The 18329-nt window shown below is 36.4% G+C and overlaps 1 protein-coding gene across 1 annotated transcript; it reads left to right on the top strand.

Annotated features, from left to right (window-relative positions):
- The first annotated feature begins 1873 nt into the window (after positions 1 to 1873).
- LOC120432391 (nucleolar complex protein 4 homolog) lies at positions 1874 to 16483 on the top strand. Its single transcript, XM_039597587.2, has 5 exons — positions 1874 to 2182; positions 2273 to 2390; positions 2459 to 3415; positions 15173 to 15366; positions 15434 to 16483. The coding sequence occupies exons 1-5, from the start codon at positions 2042 to 2044 to the stop codon at positions 15551 to 15553; spliced, it is 1530 nt and encodes a 509-aa protein (XP_039453521.1). The 5' UTR covers positions 1874 to 2041; the 3' UTR covers positions 15554 to 16483.
- The last annotated feature ends 1846 nt before the right edge of the window (positions 16484 to 18329 follow it).

Below are 18329 nucleotides of genomic sequence, written 5' to 3'. Positions count from 1 at the left end.
GACCGGTCTCCTTGAAATTATTCGACTATAATTGAACTTTGAATATGAACAAAAAACGCATGGAATCAGGTGGGATTCGAACTCACACCTTTGGATTGGTAGTCAGATGCTCTAACCACTTTTCCACCGAGGGGTTGACACCCCTAGTTTTTAGTTTTTAGTTTTTATTTTTTTTAAATGTGTATCCATGGAAGAATAAAAAAAAAGTCAAACGTCACTACAGTACAGATTTGATTATCCAAAGTTCATTTATCCGAAGGTTTGTATGGGGCTTCTTATAATTGAATCATGAATAAACCAATTATTTGTCCGTATATTTTTTATTTTCTTTCTGTTATCTTTCAATCTAGCATTTAATTCGAGTTCTGCGGCCTCATTTTAGTCAAATTTGAATAGCGATTGCTTATTAAATTACGAAATCTAGAGTGTTATTTAAAAAGGTCCTATAAGCTCGCCTATAAGTGTTTCATATCTAAAGTTTTTTTTAATAGGTCTTATAAATATATGACAGACAATAGTTTATAAGACCTTTAAAAAAACTCTGGATATGTTTATAGGACTAATTAAAATAAAAACTCTAGAAATGCATTTTTCCACGATTTTTTCAATATTCCATCACTAGGGGTGAAATTTAGAATACTTAAATTTTATTGTTCCATTTTTTTCTGTCTGTTGTCTCAGTAATCAGAGGTTCAATCTTAAATGTTTTTTAGACAAATTTATAGGAAATTTTCTGAAAATTTTAACAATAAAATTCAAGAAATGGACACTAACAAACAAATTTCAAAATTAGTTGAAGTTAAACTGATTCATTAAAATGGCGCACTTAATAAAAATTTCTGTAAAGGACTTTTCGATTACAAATTTGATTTTATATTAAAAATTGATGCAAACATTTTTTTTCGCATTTCTCTATGGCTCAAAACTTGCGAGCCTTTACCCCTTAAAACAGGTAAAAAATATAAAATGAAGAAATAAGGATTTTGGAAAAAAATGATTTGTCTATTTTTTCTGAAAAGTCTTCATTAATACCTACAACTTTACCCAAGACACCAAATCGATCAGAAAATGCCTCCAAAGATACAGATTTTTGAACATTTTCGTACCTGTCTAAATTGTATGGAGCAAGGTATGGAGCCATTTATGGGCACATAAATTACACAAAATGGCTTTTTGGTCATAGGAAAGGCCGAGGGAAAGGCTCACAAAAATTTTGAGCCAATTACACAAAAATTATAAAATATAACAATCTAAAAATTCGAAAAATTCAAAAGTTTTATATTAAGTTGTATTCCAAATTCTAACTTAACAAAATGTTAAGTCTTATGTCTCAAACTTTTAAAATCTAAAATATAAATATTAACAAGTTAATTAATGCTAGTCTCGAGTGCATAGTTAAATATTTTCGAAAAAAAAACAAATTAATTAGGAAAGGAAAAAAATAAATTTCAAATTGGTTTTAAAAACTTTAACTGCACATTCTCATCAGTGATGTGTAGTTGGAATTGAAGTTGTGAATTTTTGAGGAGTTAGAGTCGGCGTCGACAAAATAAGCCGGCTTCTCGAAATTTGTTTATATGGCATGTTCTGAGTTATCTTAAATCTTCTTTCCAACTTGTTCCAAGCTTTTCGTAACAAATTTACCTAGATTTCAATGCTACAAAAAATAGTTCATTAACTATAAAAATGATCAAATCTCACTGATCTGTATACAATAGCATTTTTTTCTAAAAAAAAATAACTTTTTTGATTTTTGGCCGCCTGCAAACTCCGCCAAATCCACAGTGTTCTGCCCAAGGTTCTGCCGCTATATTTACAGCGGTTTGCGTAACGTCATCACTCGCTTCCCCCCGCTCGGACCTGTCAAACCGCAGTGCCGTTCAGTTGTGGTGTGGAAGCAGCAGGGGACTGACGTAAAACTCGTGTGTCGGTCGCGTTGCGTGCATTTTTTCTTAAATTAAAAAGTCCTTCCTTCACCTCGTTGGAAACCACCATCACTCTCCTCGTTCGGTCTCGCGGTGAAAAAGTGTGCTGGGCAAAAATGTCGTCTTCTCCCGTGCCAGCTGCCAACTTGCAGGCCGCCAACAAACACCTCACGAAGCAGCTGAAGACGCGGGCGGTCCAGTTTCTCGATGCACCGCGGAACGGAGCGCTGCTGGAGGAAATTGTGGTCAGTTTTAAGGTGAGTGGCGTCGCAACATTTTGTTGGTGGGACGGAGGGGGTAGGGTAAAACGGGTTTTTCATGGTGGTGATGCGTTTTTTTTCGGGCAGGATTCCTGCGCCCGGATGGCCTCTATCCATCCGAGTTTGCTGGCGTTGGAACTGGTCTTTACGGAGTTGCTGCGACGGAACGAGATGCGAATTGAGGTGCAGCCGCTGAAGCCAGTTGGTGAGTTTGGTTCGTCCATATTGTTGATTGGAGCTTCTTTGTTATCGAATGGTTTTCTTCACTTCCAGCGGAATCTTCCGAGCTGGCCCACAAACAGTGGCTCCAGAACCAGTACAAAGAAGTGTTTAGTGCCATTGTGGAGGGCGGATGTGGCCACGAGCGGCCAACCGAGAGTGCGCTGGCATTGGCCACTGCCATGAAGCTGATCGCGGCGGAATGTCAGAGTCCGCTGGAGCTCACCGCCGGATTTCCGCTGGCCAAGCTGAAACTCCTGCTTCAGGCGTTGCTTCCCTCGGATCGGCCCAACGCGAACCTGATAAATCGCTTCCAGGAGTACACCGTGCACCAGGACGTGGTCTACTTCTGCTGGAAGGTGATGCCGTCGCTAGCTCCGAAGGAATTCGCTCCCAACTCGCAGTTTGTCCAGAACTTCCTGACCCTGTTCAGTGCGGTTTGCTTCAGCAAGGAATTCCTCGAGGAAACGCCCTGCTTTTTGTGCATCGAGCTGCAGCAGCTGGACTACGCGTACATTCGCAAACACATCAACAAAACCTGGTCCTGCATCATGAACTGGACGCACGACGAAGTGTCGCACCGACAGCTGCTGGTTCTCCTACTAGAAAAGGTCCTCATCCACCTGGACAAGCCGGTCCTGCTGACAGATTTCCTCATGGACTCGCTGGACGTCGGAGGAGCCATCAGTTTGCTCGCCCTCCAGGGCATCTTCGTGCTCATCCAGCAGCACAATCTGACCTACCCGAACATCTACGAAAAGCTGTACTCCATGTTCGAGCCCGAGATCTTCCACGCCAAGTTCAAGGCGCGCCTCTTCTATCTGGCGGACATCTTTCTCAGCTCCAGTCATCTGCCGGAGGGTCTGGTGGCGGCCTTCGTCAAGCGGCTGGCGCGGCTAGCCCTGATTGCACCCCCGCAGGACATTGTGATCATTTTGCGCTTTATCGGAAATCTGATCATGCGACATCCGGCGCTGAAGCGGCTCATCTTTCATCCCAATGGAGGGGAAGGTGAGTGAAGTTGATTGTTAAAGTAGTCTTTCGGGCTTGTTGCAAAGTTGCTTACGCGCTTTCGTGCCTGCCGGAACGAAGCAGAACAATTCCAAGTTCTCAATGAGCTGATGATGAAGTACATCTACAACGGATAAGCTGACTTGCGCAGCGGAGTTTTTCGACGTCAAAAGACAAAACGAACTGTGATTTAGATTCAATATTTTCTATTTCTATCCATTTCTTTGGCAAAACTCGTAAAATTTTTGATCAGTTTTTCCTTTTCTTTGTAACAATTCCATTGTTCAGGGTGGCCAGCTCGGGAAAAAACCGGGGAAACCGGGAAAAACCCGGGAATTCGACTGACAAACCGGGAAAATATTTTAAGTTTAGTAAAAATTTGACAAAAGCCTCTTTAATGCATTCAATATGTTCTTTTCTGAAATAGAATATTATTCCTGTTATTCTAAATGAAGAATTCGCGAAAAATATGTTTGAATTTGTGTAATAGACTCATGCTTCTTGGCTTTGGATGTTTTTTTCTGCTGTATCCTATGATATTTTTACTTGGTGAATTTGTTTTTTTTTAAATAAAGCAATTTTTTTTTCTACAGAAGCGGTTCTCAATCTGGGGTACATGTACCCCTAGGGGTACCACGAGCGGTCTCAGGGAGTCCGGAAGAAAAATTACCGTAATGGCGAACATTTGTCCCAAACAAAATATTTAACCTTCCTACGGTATTGGGGTCCTTTTCGGCCTTTTTGATAATTAAATTTGCCATAAGTTTTGCTTTATACATGCTAGAGCCTTGAAATTTTCTGACATTAAATTTATAGTATAAATACACATTTCACAAAACAAATAAACCTTGGACGACCCCTAGGGGAGCGTCCATAACAAAAGTTACTTTAAAGGTATTGGGGTCCTTTTCGACCCCAAACTTTAAAAAATCGCCAAAAATCCAGTTTTTGACCGATTTCGATTCTTAGGGTCACAAATGAAAGCTTAGAACGTCCCCTTTCCGAAACCGACCTGGAAAACCGGATTTGGTCACTGTGGCCACCGGGAATCGACTACAACCGAAAAAAGGCCTTTTTGAGACCCCAACTTTGACGACCTGTATCTCCGGCAAATTTTAACCAATCAGGATGCTCCAGGTTGCATTCGACAGGTATTTACCTGTACTTTGACCACAAATATTAATATCAGAGCCAGGTGACCTACCGGTTCCGGAAATCCGGAATATCCGAAAAGTTCATATTTTACTGTTTTTCACGAATATGTGATACCAATACTGTCATGATAGTTGAAATTGATCCATAAAACTTACTAAAAACACAATACACGATTGCCAGAACCACTCTGGAGTGTTAGTGGCCACTTCCGGGTAACCTGGAACCGGTTCCCGGGTACCCGATGAACGGCCAATATGAATTTTTTGTTGAAAACCCATCATGTTGCATATCAAACTTCATGAAATTGAATGATATGTCCATCTTTGATAATGTCGTTAATCATTGAGCCATCCTGGCCAATCTGGAACCGGTTACCGGTGGCGCCTTGGGGACACTTCCGGAATATGAGATAAACCCTATCATCCGACGTATCAAACTTCATGAAATTGAAAGATATGTTAATCTACGGTCATGCCGTTGTTCGTTGACCCATCCTGGCCAATTTGGAACCGGTTACCGGTGGCTCCTTGGGGACACTTCCGGAATATGAGATAAACCCTATCATCCGACGTATCAAACTTCATGAAATTGAAAGATATGTCAATCTACGGTCATGCCGTTGTTCGCTGACCCATTGTGGCCAATCTGGAACCGGTTACCGGTGGCCCTTTGGGGACACTCCCGGAATATGAGAGAAACCCTATCATCCGACATATCAAACTTCATGAAATTGAAAGATATGTCAATCTACGGTCATGCCAATGTTCGCTGACCCATCTTGGCCAATCTGGAACCGGTTACCGGTAGCCACTTGGGGACACTCCCGGAATATGAGAGAAATCCTATCATCCGACATATCAAACTTCATGAAATTGATATTTATGTCAATCTACAGTCATGCCAATGTTCGCTGACCCATCCTGGCCAATCTGGAACCAGTTACCGATGGCCCCTTGGGGACACTTCCGGAATATGAGATAAACCCTATCATCCGCCATATCAAACTTCATGAAATTGAAAAATATGTCTATTTACGGTCATGCCGTTGTTCGCTGACCCATTGTGGCCAATCTGGAACCGGTTACCGGTGGCCTTTTGGGGACACTCCCGGAATATGATAGAAACCCTATCATCTTACATATCAAACTTCATGAAATTGAAAGATATGTCAATCTACGGTCATGCCGTTGTTCGCTGATCCATTCTGGAACTGGTTCCCTGTGGCCCTTTGGAGACACTCCCGGAATATGAGAGAAACCTTAGTATCCGACAAATCAAACTTCATGAAATTGAAATATATTTCAATCTACGGTCATGCCGTTGTTCGCTGACCGTTGGTAGACATATCTATCAATTTCATGAAGTTTGATGCGTCGGATGATAAAGTTTCTCTCATATTCCTGGAATGTCCCCAAGGGGCCACTAGGAACCAGTTCCAGAATTGCCAGAAAGGATCAGCGAACAACGGCATGACCGTAGATTGACATATCTTTCAATTTCATGAAGTTTGATATGTAAGATGATAGGGTTTCTATCATATTCCGGGAGTGTTCCCAAAGGGCCACCGGTAACCGGTTCCAGATTGGCCACAATGGGTCAGCGAACAACGGCATGACCGTAAATAGACATATCTTTCAATTTCATGAAGTTTGATACGTCGGATGATAGGGTTTATCTCATATTCCGGAAGTGTCCCCAAGGGGCCACCGGTAACCGGTTCCAAATTGGCCAGGATGGGTCAATGAACAACGGCATGACCGTAGTTTAACATATCTTTCAATTTCATGAAGTTTGATACGTCGGATGATAGGGTTTATCTCATATTCCGGAAGTGTCCCCAAGGGGCCACCGGTAACCGGTTCCAGATCAGCCACAATGGGTCAGCAAACAACGGCGTGACCGTAGATTGACAATTTCATGAAGTTTGATATGTCGGATAATAGGGTTTATATCATATTCCGGGAGTGTCCCCAAAGGGCCACAGGGAACTAGTTCCAGGATGGATCAGCGAACAACGGCATGACCGTCGATTGACATATCTTTCAATTTCATGAAGTTTGATATGTCGGATGATAGGGTTTATCTCATATTCCGGAAGTGTCCCCAAGGCGCCACCGGTAACCGGTTCCAGAATTGCCAAAAAGGATCAGCGAACAACGACATGACCGTAGTTTAACATATCTTTCAATTTCATGAATTTTGATACGTCGGATGATAGGGTTTCTCTCATATTCCGGAAGTGTCCTCAAGGCGCCACCGGTAACCGGATCCAGATTGGCCAGAAAGGGTCAGCGAACAATGGCATGACCGTAAATTGACATATCTTTCAATTTCATGAAGTTTGATATGTCGGATGATAGGGTTTATCTCATATTCCGGAAGTGTCCCCAAGGCGCCACCGGTAACCGGTTCCAGAATTGCCAAAAAGGATCAGCGAACAACGACATGACCGTAGATTAACATATCTTTCAATTTCATGAAGTTTGATGTGTCGTATGATAAGGTTTCTCTCATATTCCGGAAGTGTCCCGAAGGGGCCACCCGTAACCGGTTCCAGATTGGTCAGGATGGCTCAGCAAATAATGGCATGACCGTAGATTGACATATCTTTCAATTTCATGAAGTTTGATATGTCGGATGATAGGGTTTATCTCATATTCCGCGAATGTCCCCAAGGGGCCACCGGTAACTGGTTCCAGATTGGCCAGGATGGGTCAACGAACAACGGCATGACCGTAGATTGACATATCTTTCAATTTCATGAAGTTTGATATGTAAGATGATAGGGTTTCTATCATATTCCGGGAGTGTCCCCAAAGGGCCACCGGTAACCGGTTCCAGATCAGCCACAATGGGTCAGCAAACAACGGCAATTTCATGAAGTTTGATATGTCGGATGATAGGGTTTATCTCATATTCCGGGAGTGTCCCCAAAGGGCCACAGGGAACCAGTTCCAGGATGGATCAGCGAACAACGGCATGACCGTAGATTGACATATCTTTCAATTTCATGAAGTTTGATATGTAAGATGATAGGGTTTCTATCATATTCCGGGAGTGTCCGTAAAGGGCCACCGGTAACCGGTTCCAGATTAGCCACAATGGGTCAGCAAACAACGGCATGACCGTAGATTGACATATCTTTCAATTTCATGAAGTTTGATATGTCGGATGATAGGGTTTCTATCATATTCCGGAAGTGTCCTCAAGGCGCCACCGGTAACTGGTTCCAGATTGGCCAGAAAGGGTCAGCGAACAATGGCATGACCGTAAATTGACATATCTTTCAATTTCATGAAGTTTGATATAGTTTGATATATTCCGGAAGTGTCCTCAAGGCGCCACCTGTAACCGGTTCCAGATTGGCTAGAAAGGGTCAGCGAACAATGGCATGTCCGTAGATTGACATATCTTTCAATTTCATGAAGTTTGATATGTCGGATGATAGGGTTTCTCTCATATTTCGGAAGTGTCCTCAAGGCGCCACCGGTAACCGGTTCCAGATTGGCCAGGATGGGTCAACGAACAACGGCATGACCGTAGATTGACATATCTTTCAATTTCATGCTGTTTGATACGTCGGATGATAGGGTTTCTCTCATATTCCGGAAGTGTCCCCAAGGGGCCACCGGTAACCGGTTCCAAATTGGCCAGGATGGGTCAACGAACAACGGCATGACCGTAGATTAACATATCTTTCAATTTCATGAAGTTTGATACGTCGGATGATAGGGTTTATCTCATATTCCGGAAGTGTCCCCAAGGCGCCACCGGTAACCGGTTCCAGATTGGCCAGGATGGCTCAATGATTAACGACATTATCAAAGATGGACATATCATTCAATTTCATGAAGTTTGATATGCAACATGATGGGTTTTCAACAAAAAATTCATATTGGCCGTTCATCGGGTACCCGGGAACCGGTTCCAGGTTACCCGGAAGTGGCCACTAACACTCCAGAGTGGTTCTGGCAATCGTGTATTGTGTTTTTAGTAAGTTTTATGGATCAATTTCAACTATCATGACAGTATTGGTATCACATATTCGTGAAAAACAGTAAAATATGAACTTTTCGGATATTCCGGATTTCCGGAACCGGTAGGTCACCTGGCTCTGATATTAATATTTGTGGTCAAAGTACAGGTAAATACCTGTCGAATGCAACCTGGAGCATCCTGATTGGTTAAAATTTGCCGGAGATACAGGTCGTCAAAGTTGGGGTCTCAAAAAGGCCTTTTTTCGATTGTAGTCGATTCCCGGTGGCCACAGTGACCAAATCCGGTTTTCCAGGTCGGTTTCGGAAAGGGGACGTTCTAAGCTTTCATTTGTGACCAAAAGAATCGAAATCGGTCAAAAACTGGATTTTTGGCGATTTTTTAAAGTTTGGGGTCGAAAAGGACCCCAATACCTTATGTGTGATTTTTTTTAATACCAAGGGAAGGTTAAGAGAAAAAAAAATTGATTTGAAGCAAAAAACTAACAACCATATCACCTTATTTAAGGTGCAGTAATTTACGGGCGAATTATTTTTGATCTATCAGAAAATGTTTTACAAAATATTTGAATGATAAACCTATAATTTGCATTCGTTAGAAATTTTTAAGAATTTAAAGTAAAAGGCATCGTTTTAGAGTTTTATCTTTCTATTTATTCTACGAATATTTATTTCAAATTTGTAAATGGTGCCAACCATTTAATTCAAAATATTTGTGAAAAAAATCTTATGTTTCATTATTTGGATATTGTCAATTCGACCTTTCTTTGCTAAAATATTAGCTTTTCATAATATTAAGGATTTTTTTTTAATTTAAAGATCAAGATTTTTCTCCCTGGGCCTTGAAAAGTCAAGGGGCATGATTTGATCCTAGTGCATTAATTAAAATTTGGGTATACATTCTTTTTTATAAGCACTATGGACACCACTTCATGCTACGAGAACTCGCTTTGCCGCAGCCCCAGGGCTTAAGCGGCGACCGATAAGCTGTCTTCGTGAACTAGGTAGTTCTCCGATAGTGAAAATATCACAATTGCACAAGACACCGCTGCTTCTGTGACTTTTTCACTATCACAATGTGGGATTTAGGTTGGGACTTCAGGATAGTACAATTGATTTGTTGCTTAGCATTAGCATTTAAAATAAATCTGTATCCTTTCCAAATCTATTTGATGTTAAAGTTAGTTGCAATTGTTAAGTTAGAGTAATGCTGTCAATAAACTTTGATTGATGTAGAATACTAGGCATTTTTTTATGTCAAATTGTCCATAGAGTCTCGATCAATCAATAATGTAATGATATCGGACAAAATTCGTTGATCTGTTGAACTAACGGTTTTCGGATTATAGTTGTATTGACCATTGTTGCGAATCGAGGAACTACGGATCTTTTGACGTAAATGGTCATTTCTTTTTCAAATCGCGATTCTTGATAAAAGTAGTACTACAACAGCTAAAGGAATTTTTAGTTTTGAACATTAAGTTCAGAGGATTTTAGATTAAAGTTCAGATTTTTAATCCAAAGTAGTTAGCAAATGAATATTTGGACTTAAATGAATAATTGAATAAGTTGGACTTATGAATAACACACAACTGTGCATTTATTCTAGAGTCAGATCCATACAGCGTCAGTGTTTATTTGGTCGAAGTGTACTAATTCATTGGCAGATCTGATTCTAGTTGTAATGTACGACAAGACTACTGACGGACGTGACAGGACGAGGGCCCAGTTTAGAGGTTTCAACATCAACAATGTGCGGCTGGACCACCCTACCAAAAAAAAAAAAAAAAAATTAAAGATCAAGATTTTTCCTCCAAAGAAAGCAGTAAAGAATTTTCTCAACCATTCAATTTTATAAAGATAAAATAGAATTGTTTTTTATTGAAAATAGCCACAACTTCTTAAAAGTACTATTAAATAGCATGTTTAAAGTTTGGGCAGTTTCAAAAATCTCTGTTCCAAAAACTATTCGTCCGTCATCAGAAATTGATATAAAATAAAAAATAAATTATGGGAGATGTTTGTAGAAATGAAAAAGTCGATGAAAATTCAGTTGTTTTGCAATCATTAGTCTTCCAAAAATGTAATATTTGACGAAAACAAATATTTCAACGAAAAAAACTTCTTGCGAAAGACCGAAATTTTTTAAAAAAATCAAAAGATTTTTAAGCAACCCAAACATTCAAAAAAATGATTTCAAACGTTAGGGAATGGATTTTAAATAGATTTCAGCTGATTGCACTTAATTTTCCAATGAAATTTAGGATGTATTTTGAAAAAAATATTTTTTTTTGTTTCCTGACTTTTTGAGCAACTTTGAAGGGACAAAAACTTTAAATAAAATTTGTACCAGCCTTATGTATTGTTGAAAAAATCGCAGCACGGTCATTTTTTACCATTTTGTGTTTTGGGGTTTTTAGACAGTTTTTTTTAATTAAAATTATTTTCGAAAATTTACCCCATACATAAAACTTACCGAAGATACTAAGTCGATAAAAAAAAGTTTCAAGCTACCGATTTTTTTACATTTGTATGGAACTTTTCCTGCACTGCTGACAAAGTTTACACATTTTTGTTTGGACTAATGATTCAAAAATACTTTTTTGTTTAAAAAGAAAGTACTCACATAATTTTAGCCAAAAAATTATAATTGACTCACAGAAATTGGTAAATCTTGGAAGAATTGTTCTTCTTGAATACACAAAGATTTTTTTTTTCAAATAAATTTGACGAGCCTTTATATAAATGTTGTTAACAATGTATTTTTGCAAATCTTTTCTAAAAAAATAATAAATTGTAAATGCCATTTCCTGCTTTCTTATAATAATTTATGTTATTCTAAAAAAATAAAAACGTTTTTTTATTTTTAATTTGTAAAATCTGTAGAGTGTAGAGTATGATTATGAGAAATCCCAATCATTAGGGAAATTAGAGGTTTGGATTGAAAACAGATAAAAATGGCTTCGTTTTCAACTTACTCTTTGTACTCAAGATATTAAAAAGCTTTCTTGAGGAGCTCAAACTTTGAACCAAATGTATGCGTTGCAAAAGTATGTTGATACCAAGCCTAAAAAACATTGTAATTTGGTTTAAAAACATTCCGGAAAATTCCTTCTAGTCTCGGGAGAAAACCGGGAAAAAACCGGGAAATTGAAAATCGAAATCTGGTGGCCACCCTGTGTTGGAATAATAAAAAAAAATAATAAAAATGCAATATAGAGTAAAACATAGTTAAAAGGAACATAAAAACTTTATTAAGTCATAATAAGTATTAAATTGTTAGTTGATTATTTGAAATTATTGCCTATTTCTAAATCAAAATTTCAATCTACTTAAATAAAAATTGAAAAAAAAATTATAAAAACATATATTTTTTATTTTTTTTAATTCATAAATTTATAAATTTTAAAATTTATCAAATCTTAAATTCTTAAACAAACAAAATTTAAAAATTCAAGGCTCCTAAAATCTTAAAACTTACCAAAACACAAGCTTTAAAAAATATTTGCAACAGCCTTATCAATTTTAGATTTCGTGAATTTTAAAATTCTGAAATTATTTTTTTTAATTTCCGGAAATTATTACTTTTGTATTTTTTAAAATTCGAATTTTAAAATTTGGGTATTGAAATTTGATAGTTATTTTTTTACATTTTTACATTTTAAAATTTAAATTAAAGGGTTTTCCATGTTTGACTTTTTGAATTTTATATTTTTGAAAATTGTGGCTGTTGCATAGATTTTTCAAAGTTTTTTTCTCCCCCCTTCAAAACCGGTCGAAATAATCAGCGGGACAAAAAAAAAAATCAAAAAACTTCAAAATTTGTATGTCATGGTCAATGCAATCAGCTAAAAACAATTCGAAGTACGCTCCCCTGCGTTTATAATCATTTTTAACATGTTTGAGTTAATCTGAAAAAAAAATCTTTAAGACATGTTTTTTTAACTAATGTTTGCACCGAACCGATCGAATTTACTGCTGTTCATTGAAAAATAGAAATTCTGGCTCTTTATTTATTTTTTTGTTTATTGTTGAATATTTGTGTTTTTGTTTCTTAAATTTCGATTTTTTTTTACCTTTTAATAAATTTACATATTTCACAATTTTTGTTTTTTTGCCAGATTATTAAGCCGTTGCAAATATTTTTGCTTGTTTGTTTATGTCCCTCGACTCTGATTAAACCAACCGCTAAGCCATGCCAAACATTTTAAATCTTATTTTTTTTTTTAAATATTTGAATTTTAAATTTTTTGAATAAGGCTTTCTAGGCCCATTGATAAAATAAAATAATTTAACCCAAAAATGACGAACTCATCGTCACATTGTCTGATGCAACCGATGCAACCAATGATCGAGCTCAAACTGTCACAGCCCTGCGAAATATGTTGGCTGACATATCGGGCGGTCAGTAAATGTTTTTGTAAATTTCTGACTAGAAAGCTTTATTAAAATATTAAGCCTGATTAATTTTTGTATTTTAGAACTTTTAATTTTAGAGTTTTGGATATTTGTAATTTTTAAATTTCTGAATAATTATTTTTTTAATCCATGAATATGTTTGTATTTCTGATGTTTTAGGATCTGTAATTTTTTGAAGTTTGACTTTTTTGAATTTCGACTTTTGAATTTTTACTTTTTGGAATTTTTATTTATTTGATCTTATTTTTTTTATCTTTGATAGATTTTTAATTATATATATTTTGAGTTTAAAATTTTTCTAGTTTTCAAATTTGAGTCTTGAAAATTTATGTTTATTCTTAATTTCTCGTTTAATAAATTTTCGAATTTGATTGGTTTTGTATATTTCATTCATAAATTTTAAAATTTCTATATTTCAGAATTAGGCCGTTGCAAATATTTTTAAAAAATGTCGTCCCCCTTCAAAATTGGTCTGAAAAATCAGGGGGCAAATAAATATTTTTCCAAAAAACTTCAAAATTTCCATGAAAATAGAAGTCTAATCAACTGAAAACGATCTAAAATGCATTTTTAAACACCTTTTCATTCAAATGTCAATACCGTGGCTTGTAATTTTATTTTTATATTTTTTTATTTTTTTGCCCCCCCCCCCCCCCCTCGACTTTGGCCAGAGTCGAGGGACATAAAGTTCAAAAAATATTTGCAACGGCCTAATTGGTTTTTTTTTTGCCAGAAAATTTGACCGTTGCAAATATTTTTTGAAGTTTATGTCCTTTCGGATAATTGATGAAGTATTTCGGATTATTGAATCTGAAAGAAATTATTTCATCGTAGTTTTTTAATTTTTTTACTTTTCACATCAAGTTAGAGTTCTGCGACCCCATTTCAGTCAAATTTGAGTTGTTGCCTATTAACCCTCTACAACCCAACCCCGCCTCTAAACGATCTTAAAATTCGCCAAAAATCAATTTTCAAACAATTTTTGATCTTTAAAAAGCATTGGAAAGAAGAAGGGTTGGAAGTTTGACTTGTTTTATGTGACTTTGCCAATGTTTCTAAAAATATTTTTTTTCTGTGGTCAACTTTGGCTGTGTTCTTTACTAACATTTTATATATCTTAAGTAAAAACAAGTATGCAGTAATTTTTGTAGTGTCCCAGACTATGCCTCTACGCATTTTTTTTTACAATTTAAATGATAATGGTGCCATTTTATAGCAGAAAATGTGAAAAACAAGCAAAAAAAATTAAAAACATGAAAAAATAGAAAGGCAAAGTGTAATAATAGGAGGTGGTAGAATAGGCCAAATACTACCAAAAACAAACATAAACTAAACAAAATTAATGCAAATTAAAATACTAAAAATCAAAAAAGAAAAACATAAAACAAAAGAAGTAAAGTTTTTTGTAGAACTAAAGTAGCTCAAAATGACCTCCTAAACACGGAAAAAATAAAAATTCTCGAAAAAAAAAATTGGGCGGTAGAGGGTTAAAAAATTATTTTTTTAGATATTGCATCACCGCCATTTTGGCGCCATTTTGGATTTAAAAATTTGAAATCGTTTCAGCGTAGTCTAGGGGTCATACTTATGCTCGACAATCAAAAATTTTGCAACGATTTTTTTTTGTTTCGTGATTCGATAATCCGAAGTGATTTTTTTCCGTGGCCTTCGGATAATCGAGTCTGGGACTGTATCTAAGCATTGAAGAAATTTTGTCATTCACGAAAAAAAGATCTTTGTGCGGAACTGTACATCGGAATCCACACAAAAATGGTCTCTAATATCCTAAGTATAATCTTTCTAATGCATTTCAAATTGTTTTCAGTTTATTAGATTTCTATTTCCATTTAAAAGATTAAGCTGTTTGCAAAAAATGTTATTTTTTTATATGGATTTTTGCATTCTTTTTTAGCTGCGTACTAGCCTTTTGCAATGAGCCAATGCAAGGAAAAATGAAAAAAATCTTCGAAGCGGCTTTGATTTCGAGGAGACACTTCACGTTGGCAAAAGTTGGCCCAAGGTTCGAGAAACTGTAATCAGCTACCAATTCTTGAGATAAATAACCTTTGCAACCTACAAAAAGCCCACGTTAAATGCGCTCACTGCAGTGGAAACCGCACTGCAAATTACCGCGAACGCGCCTGCCGTAAATACGCTCTCACGCATCTCTTTTTTCTTTTTTGAACAGTTTCCCAGGACCCGTTCATCATGGACGAGCGCGACCCGAGCAAGTCGAACGCGCTGGACAGCTCGCTGTGGGAGGTGGCGACGCTGCAGTCGCACGTGCTGCCCTCGGTCGCCACCGCCGCCCGCTTCATCTCGAACCCCTTCCCGAGCGTCGAGTGGGATCTGGCGTCGGTGCTGGAGATTAACGAGAATGATGTAAGCAAGATTAGGGCGGAAGTTGTTTTGAAGAAGCTGAGATTGAATTTTGGGGTTTTCGTTTCAGATCTTCGACAAGGAAATCTCCAAGAAATCCAAAGAATTTGCCTTAAACCTGGAAAGACCCGCGTCGATGTTTTTGTACTGCGGCGGCGAAAAGAGCTCCCAGTACTGGAAGCTGTTTTAAAGTTTTGACCGCGTTCGCAGCGGCGGTGACCAGCCATTTACACAAACACACACTCTTACACTACTCTACACACTAAACTAAACTAACTTAGGCTTCCTTCGGGTAGGAAAAAGGAAGACAACAAAAAAAGAGGAGAAGAATTGCAGATGTTTTTTTTCGTTGTTGTAATTTGGCTAATTTTCTCACACGGTAATTGTATACATGTATGATTTATGCGTAATACACTCATATTATGAAATATGCATATAATGCTGATATTGAACAAGTTTAGAGAAAGAATAAAAACGGGATAAACCATAAAACAACAGTCACCTACGCACCTTAAACATTCACGCTAGCATAAACAATAGTGTTTTAATGTAACAAAAGCAGACTTATTAATTATCGAATAGTAGCTATGCAAAAATACACAAACACACATAATAACTGAATTTATTAACATGAATAATTCTAGAGACTAGCAAACACACACGCGCAGACAAAAACAAATAAACGTTCCTATAGAGTTTAACAAACACAAACAATAGACGCAGCTCAGTGACCCTTTTCCTTACATTTCCCCCTCCTTTCATTTTAGTTCAGAATGAACAATAATTGACAAAAAAGAAAAAAAAAAACACTAACGCCACTCTATAAAGAAAACAAAACAAAAATAATATGGGCAAATCGTAACCGCGGTTCGTGTTGATTGTTTACTTGAATGTTATTTATTGTTTAACCATAAAACCGCAAGGCGGCAAGGGGAATGGCTTTCAAACTGCCAGCAGCCAGAGCCACAACAAAAAATACCACAATAAAAAAAAATATGACAGAACCAGTGAAGAAAGAGCAAAAAAAGAGAATCGATACGATTTTGGAGCTTCGATTAGAACCGTAGGATTAGGTTTAGTAGGATATCTTCAATTGAGAAAGAAAGAAAAAAAAAAATAACATGGAAATGGAAAAACCTCCGGGCGGAAACAATACCGGCTGGATTACGGTTTTCGGTTGAGCGACATGCGTGTGATACGACGAAGGGGAGAGAAGGAACAGAAAAATAAATGATCCGTGCTATATTTAGTCACACTTCCTAAAAAAAGAGTTTTTTTTTATTATATCACATCATCACTTTTTTTTTTTTTTACTAGAAAATTACAACTTAAAAAAAACGTTACCTCTACTTTCACATTGTTACGCCTATGCCTTTTTTAAAGTTTCATTATAGCTACGAAAGCTTTTCTCTTCACAGGATAACGGTAAGAGGAAGCTTTTATCCTTTAGCTCCGCTCAAAAGAAAGCTCCAGAATGAAGAAAGCTTTTATTTTGAAATTGTTTTAATTGCAAATAATTTTCCCCTCCCTAAAATGTATTCCACAAATTCAACAATTCTAGAGTTTTTTTTTAAATAGGACCTATAAACATATGAAAGACAATAGTTTATAGGTCCCTTTCAAAAAAAAAAAAAAAAAAATCTGGAATTGGGTACTACAGCACTATGTCAATTTTTATGTACAACGGTAAAAAACACGATTAAAAACCATTTCTGATCACTTTTTTTCATTTTAAAGCAAATTTTTTTTTTGACAAGACAACATTTTTTCGATGGATCAACTATGGTCCCCTTGGAACGAGCTGTCAAGTAGGAGCTTTTCTGTCAAGAAGTACCACGAGGTTAATTTTTCAAAATTGATTTAAAAATCCATTTTAAACTCATTGTGGTCGTACAAAGGGTCATTGTACTCAGAAAAATAAGCTTTATCGCTGTAAACAATAACATCAGCAATCTAAGCTTCATTTTAGGACCCAATTGAGAAATTCTCTACCAAAACCGGAAATTAATTTTATTAGTATTTATTGATTTGGCTCAAACAAAAATGGTACGTAAATATTCGAAAATATGTAATTTTTTAATAAATTTTCTGATGAATTAGGTGTCTTCGGCAAAGTGGTAGGTATTGTTGAGGGATATCAAGAAAAAAAGGGACACGAAAAAAAATCCCGATTTTTTAATTAAATTTTTTTTTACAAAAACTCTATTTCCCAAAATACTTATTTTTTTATTTTTGAGATTCTTTGATATGTTTTAGAGGACCAAAACCCGCAACTTTTGAGCTGTGAAGTATGGTCAAAAAATCTGCCGCCGAGTTATGATTTTTTGAAAAAAAAGGTGATTTTTGGAAAAAAACGAAATTTTATACATACATTTTGTTTTATCAAATTTTTTAATGTAAAATTGAATTTGCAATCGAAAAGTACTTTACAGATTTTTTGATAAAGTGCCCCGTTTTCAAGATATAGCCACTGAAAGTTTGATTTCAGCGAAATATTTGTGACCATTTCTGAAAATATTTTTTTCGAAAAGTTCAGAAAATTTTCTGTATTTTATATATTATACTATTGCTTTATTTTATTTATTATATTAAGGCGTAATATTAAATGTTTGGCCCTTTTGAAATGTCAGTCTCGATTTTTTTTATATATATAGTTTTCAAAAAGATTGGAAAATTTCACAAATGTTTCATATTTTAACATTAAAAATCGGACCATTGGTTGCCGACATATCGACATTAGAAATTGGAGGGTTGTTTGGGTGAAACTTAGTAAACTTCAATTTTTAAGGTTTCTTTTTCTTTAAGCAACTGTATCTCAGCAACCAGATGTCCAAGCTTCAATTTCTCTTATGCAATTTTATAGCAAACTTTCTGAACTTTTCGAAAAAAATATTTTCAGAAATGGTCACTCATGGTCACTATTTTTAAAAATCGAAAAATTGCAAATATTTCGCTGAAATCAAACT

This window comes from Culex pipiens, chromosome 3 (genome assembly GCF_016801865.2).
Source record: "Culex pipiens pallens isolate TS chromosome 3, TS_CPP_V2, whole genome shotgun sequence".
NCBI lineage: Eukaryota > Metazoa > Arthropoda > Insecta > Diptera > Culicidae > Culex > Culex pipiens.
The sequence above is the reverse complement of the archived record's forward strand: the minus strand, read 5'-3'. Positions and strand labels throughout refer to the sequence as shown.